The sequence below is a fragment of the Lampetra planeri genome, chromosome 7 (genome assembly GCF_965212315.1).
Source record: "Lampetra planeri chromosome 7, kcLamPlan1.2.h2, whole genome shotgun sequence".
NCBI classification, from domain to species: domain Eukaryota; kingdom Metazoa; phylum Chordata; class Hyperoartia; order Petromyzontiformes; family Petromyzontidae; genus Lampetra; species Lampetra planeri.
This window is the reverse complement of record NC_136113.1, coordinates 6,864,996-6,878,566: the sequence shown is the minus strand read 5'-3', so window position 1 is coordinate 6,878,566 and position 13,571 is coordinate 6,864,996. Positions and strand designations below refer to the sequence as shown.

The following is a 13,571-nucleotide window of genomic DNA, read 5'->3' as shown; positions in this document are numbered from 1 at the left end:
GTTTTGACACACGCACAACCCACATGAGAACCGCCAAGTGGTCACAAGACAAAGGGGTCCCCCCTCACCGTCGGTCCCACAAGGCAAGAGTGCACTTCGTCACAAATGGTTTAGATAAGGATGCTTTCCAACCAATTCCACCGAACTATTCTCTTTTAGAAAACTGTAAAATACTACTTGAAAGCATAGCTTTCAGCTCCGAAGCCAGTGGGTGTGGGTGGCTATGCATTTGGTGTTGCGCATGCTACTTTCTCTCGCGGGCGGCTGATGGAGCGTGCGATGGCTGGTCCGTGGAGGGTTGACACACTGCCCCTGCTCGCCACTGCGTACGTGGCCTACCTTCTGGCAGGGGCAGCTGTGTTCCAGGTGCTGGAGTTGCCTGCAGAGCAGAACATCCGGCAACGGCTGATGGACTCCTGGGCAGCCTTTATTCAGAACCACTCATGCGTGGATGATGGGACACTAGACCTCTTCTTGCAGGTACTTTGGCTGTAAGCACTTCGTTACACACGGGCAGCTCCACACACAGATTTTAGTTTTGCATCATTGCTCACTGCGTCATTCAATGTGGCACCAATTCCACGACTAAAAGGCGTAATTGCTACCTCTAGGATTGAGGGCATTTCTGAGAACTAAAGATAATTTTTTGAATAAATGCCAGTGGTTGATGCTATGAAATAGCAGACATTGCGCTCGGTAAATGTTTTGCCTGAACAATATTAAGAGTTTGATCTTGTACATTAATCCCAGCCCTGATTAGCATGCCCAAGTGGTTTCGGATGCACATTGAATCAGCTCGGCGATTCAGTTAGCAGACTCGCGCACCACGCGATGGATGATATCGCTGCTCAGGAGGTGCTGGATGCGAGGTCCCATGGCGTGCGGGTCGCAGCCGGGCGAGCGAGCAGCCCCTCCAACTGGGACTTCAGCAGCGCACTGCTCTTTACCGTCACTGTGGTCACCACCATCGGTACGGCCGTCATCGTGGCGAGAATGGCGAGGTGGGCGAACGGATTTTGCCGGACGAAACAGCAGAGTTCCCCTTCTTCTTGGTTCTTTCGGTAAAGTCACGTAGAAGGGAAATAATAAAAATAAAACATAATAAAATAATTCTCACGACGTTTCGGCCACAACACAAGCAGCCGTCCTCAGGTGAAGAACAGGTCTGTAGGAAAGACTGAGGACGGCTGCTTGCGTTGTGGCCGAAACGTCGTGAGAATTATTTAATGCTTTATTTATATTATTTTATTATTTCCCTTCTACGTGACTTTACCGAACGAACCAAGAAGATGAATCCCTGCAGTCACGAAAGCTTTAAAGCAGAGTTCCCATTAATTGACCCACGTGACATGCCAAAACTGTTGACCGATTTGGCTCAACGCAGAATATGGATTAACCTGGCACCTAGGGTAGTTTCGCCATCAGCGAAAGCCACTACCACAAGGACACCCGTGGCTAAATCTGAGACCTTGACTAATGTATGAGGATGCACATCAATTGACAAGTTATACTGTTACCGAAGCAACAACTTGCATATAAAGTCAAGACGTTCCCAATTTGGGGATTAATAAAACAAATCCAGAAATCGGGCCGAAGACATAAAATCTCAGACCTGAATCATTCTCGAATTACATGATTAATAGAGTGCATACAAAACAGTGCTATTGTTTGTCAATTTTAATCTGAAAACATGAATATAAAATCTAAATATTGGGGCCAAAAACTACTGTACAATACTGGGAAACCCCCCCCCCCCCCCATAAATCCAAAACTCAACTTAGCTCGGGCACAAACGACAGCTGGGCTTGCACGTTCCATAATTGGTTCCAAACGGAACCACCGCGCTCACAATCTCGAGGCTGCCCCACCCCCTGCAGGCTACGGGAGCACCGCGCCGGGCTCCCCGTGGGGCCGCGCGTCGTGCGCGTTCTACGCGCTGCTCGGCATGCCGCTCAACCTGCACCTGCTGTCCCGAGGTGCCCCGATCCTCGCCGCACCGGCCCGCGCCGCCCACCGCTGGCTGCGACTGAGAGGCGTCCGCCAGGTGATCGTGGGTGGGGGCTTGTCGGTGACAACGTGGACCGCGCGCTTAACCACCACCACCGACTGATTTTCTCAAGAATCGTCCTCATTTTGGGAAATCAAATGGTATTCATGGTGCATTGCAAGTGTCACGTTTGTTGTTGCTGTTGTAAAAGCTCTTGTGATACAGCATTGGTGTACAACAAATTACAAAAACGCACGTGTCAATAACACGACCCTAAAATATATCTTTTAGGCGATGTTTTTACCAATGGACCTTCTTCATCGAAGGGCCGTTTGACATGTTGAATAATGACCGCTGTCCAAAATGTCACCTGTTATATATTTCGTTCTAGGAGTGTTATTGAAAAGTGTCAAGTCTTTGTCAGTTCCGTAATAAAATACAATGCATAACTCAAGACAATATGTAGTACTCCCTTTTCTGTAAAACTAAAGAATGTATTTGATTTTACCAGGTAAGGCCCACTGAGCTATACAGCTCTTTTTCAGAAGCGACCTGGCCACAAATAATAGCACAACGAAGTGGTTTATCATGTGGAGATTTATAGCAGCCAGAAATACTCTAAACGCGTGTTTACAAATATGGAAGTAAAAACCGGAGGACCCGGAAAAAAATCCACGGGAAGCACATGTATACAGGCCGCATGGTCGGGATCAAACCCACGAAATCCTGCATACAAGGCGAGGGAGTTAACATCTTCCCATCATGGCGCAGTATCGAGATTGCTTCTATTGATATGGCCCAGAGGTGTTTTGTACCTTAGAGGTGTCATCCCGCGCCAAGGCCGTAGCCATGGAGTCCACATTGGGGGGGACCAAATCTTCCAGAGGGTCTGGGCCCCCCCCCCCAGAAAAAAAAATCGAAATTTGAAAACTCATTTCCTGCCATTTCCTGCCTAAGATATGAAACAAAATCACTAACACATGGGATGGACTTTTTTTTTTACAATGTCTAATAGTGTATTGTATTACATTGCTGTTTTTTTTTACCTTTTCTTGTTTCATTGTATGTAATGGCAGAGATTAGGGATTCATAAAGTACAACCATAACCACAATCATATAAACAGAAATTTATGCAATGTTTTGATGACAAGTCCAGCTATTGTGGCCAAGGTTTAGCAAATTTTTATTTACATAGCATCGCAAATATTTGTAAAAATTTTTTATAGCAATATATTGGGGGGGACATTTTGAGCATATTTGATTGGGGGGGATGTCCCCCCCCCCCATTATATATATATTATAATTACGGCCTTGCCCCTAGCTATATGCACACCATGGCATGCACTTGAGGATTTCCCCACCACCACCTGGCAACTGGAGCAGCTTCTGTTGTGGCAAGAATACTTGAACGCCCCCAGTAATTTAACCTCAACAGAGGATGATAATGCAGCTGCTGCCAGATGCGTACCGGGTAGACACTGCTCATTAACCCTGAGCCTAAGGCGACTCGCCTTACGCCTCGCTCCACAGTATTCATCATCCACAACTTCAATGTGCTGCACTATTTGTGCTCGTGTAACTGAATTAAATGTATTTTATGCAGCTGCAGGGCTACATCAGCAGAGCAATACAGCCGATCCATTGTTGTCTCATACCATGCTCCGAACATCTACACCCCCCATTCAACCACCCGCACTGACCAGCGTAAAGTATGTTCAAATAGCCAACACGGCATGGCACGTGGAGGCACTTATCCAGAAAGTTTTACAAAAAGCTGCACGCGAGGTATTTTTCTCCCCACATAAGCTACTTAGTTGAGCTATCATTTGTAGCCAGGTTGCTTCCGAAAAAGCTAATAGTTCAGTGAGCTTTACCTGGCATGTAGAAAAATAGCTTAGTTTTAGTTGTGTATTTTGTAAGCGATGTGTTTATCTTTCCTATACTTTGCACTCCTTTCGTGTTTTAATCGTTGTAACTGACCCGCCTCTACTGGACATGTGGAAAAAAAAAGCCTTTTCACTCAGACTCCTCCGGAATAAATAAAGATTCCGATTCTGGTAGCGGCGTGCAGGGCTGTTGGTGCTGGGTGGTTGCGTGCTGGGTGCAACGCTGCTCTGCTTGCTTCTGCCCGTGGCCGTGCTGCCCGTCACGGAGGGATGGAGCCCTGCCAAAAGCCTCTACTACGCCTTCATCACACTCAGCACCATCGGCTTTGGAGACCTGGTCGTGGGTACGGTCTGAACACAAAACGTGGCACTTTGCTCGTCTGATAACATGGGCCATATACGGTCCATGAAGTTGGGGGGGGGGGGGGGTACAGGTGTGGACAGAACAAGTAAAGAGCACAGTTCTACCATATGGTACTCTTTAAATTGGCTCGTTATCCTGGCCCCAATTGCAGTGAAAATGTTGTAAATCTGAGCGAAAGACATTCATTGGCAACCTTGGTACCACTTTAGTTATTAGTTTACAGAATCATTGGAGGATGTCAACGCTTAATCAAGGCATTGCTGTTCACCTTTCGTAAAACTCAGGAGTGGGGAACCTTTTCATTACCATGGGATGAATTGGACTTGATTTCAGATATCTTTGGGGGGGGGGGGGGGGGGGGGGGGGGAGTGCAGAGGTAGTTTAAAAACCGACACTTTGTTCACTTCCTGCAGGGTTGGATGTTGTTGGGCCCATGTGGCCATGGACCGTATGATATGAAGTCATCAGCTATATTTGGTCAGCGGTCAGGTTCCCCACCAATGGTATCAATTTAGGACTACTTTACTCTCTGTGCAACCTGTGTGTGGGATGCACACGCAGTCGAAGTGCATACCGAGTGTGAATGTTGGGCCTGGCTCACCACCTGGCAGCCCTCACTTCTGTGGTTCCTTGCGCCCAAGTCATTCTGTCTTGGAGCGTGAGCGAACGCTGCGCGCGTTTCGGGTTTCTCTTCACCGACAAGGAGGGGCCAAAACAAATTCCAATTACAGTAATTTGCATTGCCTAGGTTCGGAGCCCGGCCGAGAATACGTGGCAGGCTACCGCACACTGGTGGCCGCATGGATTGTTGCCAGCCTCGCCTGCCTTGCTGCCACCTACCACGCATTCTCTACGACGGCCCTCCAGCCCGAGGACGAGCGCTCACTCATCACTCCTCAAGACGATGACAAACGGAAGAGTACAGCACGCCTGCTCGTCTGCACAGCAGCCGGGGAATGAGCCTTGTCGTCTGTTCTGTTAACCTCTTGACTTCGTGGTGTCACGCATTGCCAGCTGTAATCTGCCTTAAGCAGAATTCACGTAATCTTATTAGGCTCAAGGATTAAATCATTCACAAAGACTGCTGTGATTATATCGCAAATGTATACTCAAAGCTTATTATCGGTCTGCAGAAGTTATAAGTGGCCCCCGGTTCCCTTGAATACATCAAAGGCCAGACACGAACACTGCCGACACTGATGTGTGCCACCAGCAATGAGGCTCAATCTTCTGCAGGTGGTGATGTACCTTTCTGCCGATTACAGAATCGTCATACAAAGTGACGATGAAACCAAACTGCATTTATATATATTTTAACTATGCACATGTGAAACATAACATAACGGTCAGTAATGTGTGGTGGACATTTATCTTGTAGGTTGGAGCAGATGAATAATAAAAATTAGAAAATATTTTCCGCATTAAGTGAGATGAGGCGTTACACGATCACCGGTTTTTAGTTTCCTGCCCTGTGTTTCTTGCTCACAGTGGGCATGGCTTTTTTGACGGACAGTTTGTGTTTCTTGGTTAAAACGGTTGTGCTCTTGGTGTTTGTCTTCTTGGAACCCTTGCATTCCACAATCTCTTCCATGGTGGCCCACAGATCATCTTCATTTGTAACATCTTCTTTGGGCAAGGCCGTCTGCTCTTCCTCGGCCTCCTGCTGTATGGGGGAGGGGCAATGGTGAGGCATGAAAGAAAAGATCAGTGCCCTTCAAATAATATTCTGCGCACAGCAGGTCATATCCAAAATCTCTAACTTGAAATTTACACTGACCTTGACATATTTCATAAAATCCTTTGACATTATTGTAACCTACATTTCTCAATTTGAACAGTCATTCCATACGATCCTGTAACGGCAACACAAGGTGAACCTTCCCCTCACCTCCAAATTATCTTTGCTTGTGAAAAGAAGACAGTTCAGTCTTGACTTTAGGTACACCTGAAAAATATAAACGCATGTTAATTGTCAGCAAGACTGGGCGGATACTTAATTCACTTGGTGCATTGCTTGCCACACAAGAGCGCCCATATGTACAGCAATGTGCAAGAGCTTGCCTTTTGGTGTATCTTCCGTGTGTCCAGGTCGTGAATCCTCAGGTATCGGTCCAACCCGCAGGACGCGACGAGCGGGAGGGAGGGGTGGCACTGAATGCAGGTCACACTGCCCGCCTGGCCCTTCAGGGCACCTGTTACGGGTCCTACACATGAACGCAGGCACAACCACCCACCCACACACCTTTAGTAGGGGACGTCCGTGCTGTGATTATGACTCCTCAGTTCCTGAATTGGTGTTGAAAATCTATTCACAGTTTTAAAGTCTATAGATGTAAATATATACTAGCTAAAGAAGCCAATACGGAAAAAAATGTCAAGGTGTTTATACGTAAAAAATGGGCTACAGTTAAACTGAACTTATGGTGATTGTGGGGGGCAGAGATCCTGGTAGCTACATTTATTACGGAAATGACACCTGTTATCCGTGTGGACTTTCATGGGTAAATGCGCATATACATTTTGCGCTTCTGTAAAATCAATAACAGTGGCTTCTTATCTGAAGATATAATATGGGTAATAGGAATAATCTGTGTGTGGATAAGAGGATATTCCTTAGATTGATTTGGTAGAGCGGATTATAAGAAGATAAGAGATAAAAGGGTGGATAAAGAGGCGCCTCACTGTAATTGAATCTCATATGTTTGCAAGTGACCTTGCAGCATGGTTGTGCATCCATTGGGTTTTGCTTTGAATTACCTTTACTCTTGCGCAGGTCAATGATGGCCATGTCTCCATGTGTGTTACCGACCACGACTTGGCTGCAAAGACGACCAAAAAAAGGTTCACACAACAAGCGACGAGTGGGTCATGTAGAAACATGTTTTCTTTCTACGTGTATTGAGGCAAAAGCTATTGTACAAAATACAAACTAAAACAGGACCCTGCGGGGTGGGCTGGTAGGAATAATACTAATACCGGTACAGGGATATCGACCGCACACACACGCACACGCGCACACACGCGCATAAACGTACACACGCACACACACACCGCACGCACACACACATACATGCACGCACGCACACGTAATGAAGTTGTGTTGCTACGCTTCCAGTTCGCCGTGAATAACGATCCGAAGCCCAATAGCGCCCATTCATCACGCCGCTCGAGTGGGCCGGACACGCACACACGCACGCACACACACGCACGCACGCAAACACACGCACACACACACGCGCAGGGGGAGCGGGCGGCCATCTTGTCGGACGGACGGACGGACAAACGGACGCGGACGGACGGACGGACAAACGGACGCGGACGGACGGACGGACAAACGGACGCGGACGGACGGACGGACAAACGGTCGGACGATATAATCTATTGGTGGTCTGGTCCACTTCGTTCCTACCAGTAACAGGACCCTGCGGGGTGGGCTGGTAGGAACGAATAACCAAATAATATAAACATAATGTATTATTACACTTGTTAAGCCAGGAAAGCCCCACTGAGTCAAAAGGTTTTTGTAGGGTCCTGCCAAGTGTTTGCAGTAGGGGTCGATGTTGATACACGGACGGACGGACGGACGGACGATATAATCTATTGGTGGTCTGGTCCACTTCGTTCCTACCAGTATAACTAAAATATTAAGATATGACTTGAATTGAATTCACTGAAAAGACTGGTGGCAAAGCACCATTTTCAAATGTTTAACAGGCTTTTGATCGCACACAATTGACAGTGTAAATCTAAAAATCCTTTAAACAAAAAACTCTGATAAGCATATTCTTTCCACAGAAACATCAGTCGAAGCAGCACAGCCAGTGATACACGTTGCCAGTGCCATTATCATGTAGTTTGACGGCACTTTTTTCAATTTCGACACATTAAAATAAAATTTTCTTCATTTGGTTAGTAGTTTCATTGATGTACATACTTTTGACTGGACATGATTGAGACTGCTGTCAGTGGGTACTCATCGAAGGTTGTCTCAAAGACGGGTCTCCTTTGAGGACAACTGGGGTCGTAGATGCGCACCTGTCCGCCCAGGTACATGCAGCACACATGCACAGGATGGCAGAAAAATGCGATAGGAGTTTTGGTATAGGACATCTATAAACGTTTACACGACAATACCGAACTCTTATCTGCGACTACTATTAGCCATATAAGCTGTAGGGTCCGGAAATACCCCATTTATCCACATGATTATATGGGATTTGTTCCCGCAAAGAAGTGGAGTAAATTAGTGGAAAACAGGATCGATGTTATTCATCCCCCACATCACTGCGGAGAAGCGGAGTTGTGTATTATATATGAATAGCTCATTGTAAAGACTTCAGCAGCTTAACAATAACAATTAGATGGAAATGTGCAGTATGAGGGATGAGAGAGGCAGGCCCACCTGATGGTGCGCAGTGCAGGTCACCAGTTTTTCTGTGCCAGGCATGAACTGCAGGTCTCGGATCCATACAGCCACCCGCAGGTCCAACCAATCATTTCTTACCTGCAGTCATAACACACGCAGAGAGTACCAGCAATTACAAACCATATTGACAAGTCCGACTTAAACGTTACGGTGCATTACTTTGTCAGTGCTCAAATTGCTCACCATATGACCAGTGTATATTACAGACATTGACAAACTAAATTATAAAATTGTTCAAAGCAGGAAAGAGAGACACATATTTGAAATTGCACTGAGCAACAAGAGTAAAGTTGAACAAATAACTTGTTTACTTAAGGAGGCAACATAGTGTCGTAAGTAACCTTGGGCTGGACATATCGGAATAAAAGATTGCTGGTGATCAAGAATAATGAGAGTGGCAGACAAAGGAAGGAACACGCCCGAGAGTACATCTACCGAGAGGGAGTGATGAAATCAGCTCGGGTGCAGGTGCTAGTTAACGGTTACAGAGCAGGAATGAGAGATAGTGGTGGCCGGGGTCGAATCTTTTCATATTTTGCACTCCTATCGTTGTTTGTATTATGTCGTGGTAAATTGCTGACCTGCCCTAACAGGACATCTGTGAAAGGGAGATTCATAGCTAATCGGATTCCTCCAGTCTAAATATTCCAATTCTGAGACCTTTATTCGGCAGTGGACTGATAATGGTTGGTTGCTGTATGTGCAGGAGACAAGTTCTATCATCGCAAAAAATTAAGGAATGGCCGCGGCTTGGGAAAATCCTCATCCAGCAGCCAGCGGTAACTGGGGATAAACCTGTAAATTCGACATGGATACCAATGTGTTATTACGAGCGCTGTGAAACGTGTAGACATGCACAGGAGGCAGCGTGTTCATACGTTCTTGGCCCGGAATATGGGCTCCTCGGGCCGCTGGAGGTCCCAGATCTTCAGGTCGTTCTCCCTGCCTCCCGTGGCCACCACGTGCCGCTTGTCTGCCCTCGCACGCATGCGCCACACTTCCGCACCAACGTTCACTTCTACCTGCTCGCAACCGCACACACAACTTAATTACGAAAGCTCACTGAAGCACACGTGCTTTAGATAGGCTAATGTATATGTAACCATACATTAATGCAAGCTCAATAATAAACGTGTTGTTTTATAAAAACGCCTTCAAACTTACATTCTCAGATTCGTCTTCTTTCCACACCTTTAGCAGTCCTGATCGCCTGCAGGTGATCAGGGCACTGAAAGCACAAGCAACCAGCATTTCATCAGCCATTACCAAGAAAGCACTTATTTGAAAGTGTCGGCACTGTAGTGGGTATATTCAAATTCAGAATATAAAAATGCAGGAACACCACAAGATGTTGCTAAAATTGCTTTGTGGTACTTGTACTGCTCCTTAGCAAATTGCACATTGTTGTCTGCTGTGGGCTTGACAACGACCTGCAACTGGAAAGTTGTTTTAAAATAAGAGCAGCATCTTCCGCAGGCAAACAATACCCTTAAAACTACATGTGGAACAATTAGCCCATTAAGTTGGCAAATAATTGGAACTGACTAATTGTGTTGCCTTTCTCGGCGCCCCTTAAGAATAATCGCCACCCCTGCACGACTCAGCTGTTACGTCAATGACTTCGCCAAGCCCCATCCCATCGTCTCCCGTCCAGCAGCACACAGGTAAAATGAGTAATCGAACTGATATCCATCAGTAATATATTACGAGCACTGCTCTACTGAAAACCACTCGTTGCCAAGGCGTAAGTTGGGATATATTACTTATGTGTGTAGAACTTTTTTCGCACTGTACATAGCGAACTGTGTTAATCGGAGGTGCGGGCGCACCTGTCCCACAACGCAATGCCACTGAAGGGTCCATCCCCACCAGAGCAGTCTCGCTCGCTCACAAATGTGGCGCTCTCAGAGTTGAACGTCTTCACTGTGCCGTTCCTGCAGCCAAGCACCACCTGAGACAGAAAGGGCACAAATCAGACCTCCCTTACGGAACGCACTACTCAAAATACACAAATGACAAGCACAATAACACTAATTGTAAACATTGTAATGTACAGTGTACTGTTACTGCTGTTGAGTGTTGTATAATAAATATATAATTAGCGTGTCAATATTACCTGCTTTGTTGAATATGATAGGTGATGACAATCATTATAATATAATTTTTTTATCCGCATTTTGCCAATCCACTGCTGGATAGAGACCTGCCCATGCCGTGCGGGTGGTGGAGGCTGTTTGACTATACTTAACCACGCCGGTCATTGCAGGTTGGTGAATTATGATAGTGGTGGACGGTGATAATGTGAGTGATGATGGTGAAGATTATTGTGATGATTTTGCAGTGAAAGTTATGATGGTGGTGGTGATGATAAAATGTTGGGAGTGATAGCGTAGTAGTAGTAAGCGCACTGAGATTTGAACACAGCGACCCAAGTTAGCTTCTTGCTCGAGACCAATACCAATAAATATCCAAACCAGTCCTGGACCTCCCCAAGGTCGACTTAGCCATAAATGAGTACCTGGTGTAGTGTGTAAACATCATAACTGTTGAGAAAAAGGCTGTGGTGTTGGCCACCTACCCCCCTCGTGTACCATGCCAGCCTTAATAGGTGCTCACTAACAGAACTTTCTCCAACAGTCTGTTTAGGCGACTACGTGGGGGGGGGGGGAGATCTTTGGTTCTGGTGGTGGTGATGATGGCTGTGGGCCCCTATTCAAGCCACCTGGCCACACGTCCTGGCTGGCGGGAAGCGAGGGGACCTTTAATGTGGGCGCCGGAGCAAAATGCGACCCGGCAATCCCCACTGCCAGGGGCTCCGAGTTGTCAGGCGCCACTGCTGGTGAACAGCTGTAACGTGTTGGAGCTCAAATTAGGTGGTGAAAAACGTGGACGTTCTAGATTTGAAGTTTTCGTGACGGCAAGGATTCATACTCCTTGGTTTTTTCGGTAAAGTCGCGTAAGTAAAAAATAAATGAAAAAACAACGAAATTAAATCACGACGTTTCGGAGGCAACACAAGCTTCCGTCGTCTTCAGGTGGAACCGTTACAGCCAAAATCGCGGTAGGAAGTGGAGAGAGCTAATAGAGAAACGCACTATAAAGGGTAAGAGGGGGGGGGGGGGGCCAAGGTAGGGGGGGGGTTGCTGTGAGGGGTCGGGGGGGGCAAGTGGTACGCTGAGTAAAGCCGATTGATAACATCGATTCATTATGCGGGAGAGGGGGGGTATTGGAGAACAAAGGGGCGGAAGTTGAGCTGATTAATAGGACGTGTATGCACAGATCGAATTCTTTTTTTGTGCAATCATAATTGCGTATGAATTGTACACAACTGATATAAATCTATACACCCTTCGAAAAGCGATTCTTACGATTGTCGTAAACGCAGCCATCCAATTATGCGCTGTGCAGGGTGAGCTCTAATCATGTCCCGCATTATCAATAGATAACGTTAGGGTGTGCGTGTACACGTGTGGTATTTGAAAGTACTCTTGGGCCCTCGGTCGAACAAATGTTCTCCCATCCCTAGTTTGGAGAGACCCTTGATACATACCTGTCGCTCATCATCGTCCGCCCAGCACAGGCAGCAGATCTCCTGCTCGCGGCTCAGAGTGCTGATATCCGTGTGATTTGTGGCACATTTCTTCGACAAATCCACTCCTGAAAAAAATTCACAGCATCTGAAGGCGACGCAAATGGCTCGAATATAATGTGACCATAACAACTTATCAAATTAAAGGTACAATTTAAGTTAAATTATTTTAAAGATACGACGGAAAGCGTGTGCTCGTCATAAACTATGATTATGTCCACTCGTATTATAGAAAACAAAAAACTTGTGAACGTGACCAGGTCCTGATTGGTGGGAAATCTACATTTTAAAAATGTATTTCGATTTTTTACCTACGTGACTTTACCGAAAAAAACAAAGAGTATGCTTTCGATTGTTACATTTGCGCAGCAGTAATTAACGTCCCCCATGCCTTTCTCTACATTTCTGCTCTTTCGTATGTACGTCGAACTTCTTTCGCACCGTACGTAGTCAACCGTGATCATCGGAGGTGCGGGGAAGGACAACTAAACACAAAACACATTCTAAAGAAATTAGTTTTCCTGTCCAAAGCCCGCCAGTCCTTGTAAACCTTTCAGTTAACCCTGCCATTCTTTGTTAGACCGTGCTCGCTTGAAATCCTTACCCTCCCCATTTATGCTTCCCTCCCTTGCCCGTTCCTGCCCTACACTACCTCCCAAAGACCACCACCGTAAATCCTTTAACAGACTGTTGGGGTAAGTGATGTAAGCGAGCACATATGAAGGCCGGCACGGCACACGAGGAGTGTGTGGCCAGCACCACACCCGGCTCTCTTTGTCTCCCGAGTGGCGAAATTTACACACCGCAATGAGGTACTCATGAGGCCGAGTCGGCCTAGGAGAGGCACTACCCTACACACTGCACTACCCGTACGGGACTGCCCATGCAGAACCCAACACAGCTCCGCCCGCTCGCGGGACAATGCAGGCGGCGCGGTCCCGGGGCCCAAACATACGGAGCTGTACGGGGAGAGGGGACAGAGAGACGAGATGGAAACACGAGGATCGGCGAAACGAGGATAGTTTGAGACGGGGATAGGAAAGACGAGCGAGAGGTAAAATGGGACGGAGACGAGTGGAGATGGGCTACCGGAGATGAGAGGAGTTAACGGAGAGTTGACTGAGATGTGGAAGACGAGGCGAGTGAAGGTGTCTCGGCTCCTACCTTTGAGGATCCCGGTCTCTGTCCCGAGCCACACGTGGCTTCTCCTGCCCCTGGACGTCGCCATGTTACCGGAAATGACGACACGAGCCCCCACACGAGAGGGGAAGGGGCGGGACGAGGGCGGGGAGGGGGCGGGGGAGGGGGCGTTGTGAGGG

General features: G+C 47.1%; 2 protein-coding genes across 3 annotated transcripts; one reads left to right on the top strand and one right to left on the bottom strand.

Moving 5' to 3' along the window:
* Positions 1-9,826, top strand: LOC144719876 (potassium channel subfamily K member 16-like). 2 transcript variants are annotated; one of them, XM_078596149.1, is made up of 6 exons: positions 1-83; positions 350-480; positions 853-970; positions 1,878-2,044; positions 4,049-4,217; positions 4,986-9,826. In XM_078596149.1, exons 2-6 carry the CDS (start codon positions 409-411, stop codon positions 5,195-5,197), a joined length of 738 nt encoding a protein of 245 aa, XP_078452275.1. In that variant the 5' UTR covers positions 1-83; positions 350-408; the 3' UTR covers positions 5,198-9,826. The 2 variants fall into 2 exon arrangements, with proteins under 2 accessions (XP_078452275.1, XP_078452274.1); XM_078596148.1 differs by lacking the exon at positions 1-83 and having other exon boundaries at positions 135-480.
* On the bottom strand, positions 2,567-13,537 carry WDR74 (WD repeat domain 74). Its single transcript, XM_078596147.1, has 11 exons — positions 13,417-13,537; positions 12,214-12,320; positions 10,493-10,614; positions 9,828-9,891; positions 9,542-9,685; positions 8,640-8,741; positions 8,172-8,272; positions 6,995-7,056; positions 6,299-6,441; positions 6,126-6,182; positions 2,567-5,900 (listed from the first exon to the last, which is right to left on the bottom strand). The coding sequence occupies exons 1-11, from the start codon at positions 13,478-13,480 to the stop codon at positions 5,694-5,696; spliced, it is 1,173 nt and encodes a 390-aa protein (XP_078452273.1). The 5' UTR covers positions 13,481-13,537; the 3' UTR covers positions 2,567-5,693.
* Between the last annotated feature and the right edge of the window lie 34 nt (positions 13,538-13,571).

Coding starts and splice junctions, on each gene's coding strand:
- LOC144719876 (XM_078596148.1), top strand. CDS start 268: ATGGAGCGTGCGATGGCTGGTCCGTGGAGGGTTGACACACTGCCCCTG. Junction 971..1,877: donor CACTGTGGTCACCACCATCG/GTACGGCCGTCA, acceptor CACCCCCTGCAG/GCTACGGGAGCACCGCGCCG. Junction 2,045..4,048: donor GACTGAGAGGCGTCCGCCAG/GTGATCGTGGGT, acceptor CGATTCTGGTAG/CGGCGTGCAGGGCTGTTGGT.
- WDR74 (XM_078596147.1), bottom strand. CDS start 13,480: ATGGCGACGTCCAGGGGCAGGAGAAGCCACGTGTGGCTCGGGACAGAG. Junction 9,892..10,492: donor GGCATTGCGTTGTGGGACAG/GTGCGCCCGCAC, acceptor TTGTGCTTTCAG/TGCCCTGATCACCTGCAGGC. Junction 6,442..6,994: donor TGACCTGCGCAAGAGTAAAG/GTAATTCAAAGC, acceptor GTTCATGTGTAG/GACCCGTAACAGGTGCCCTG.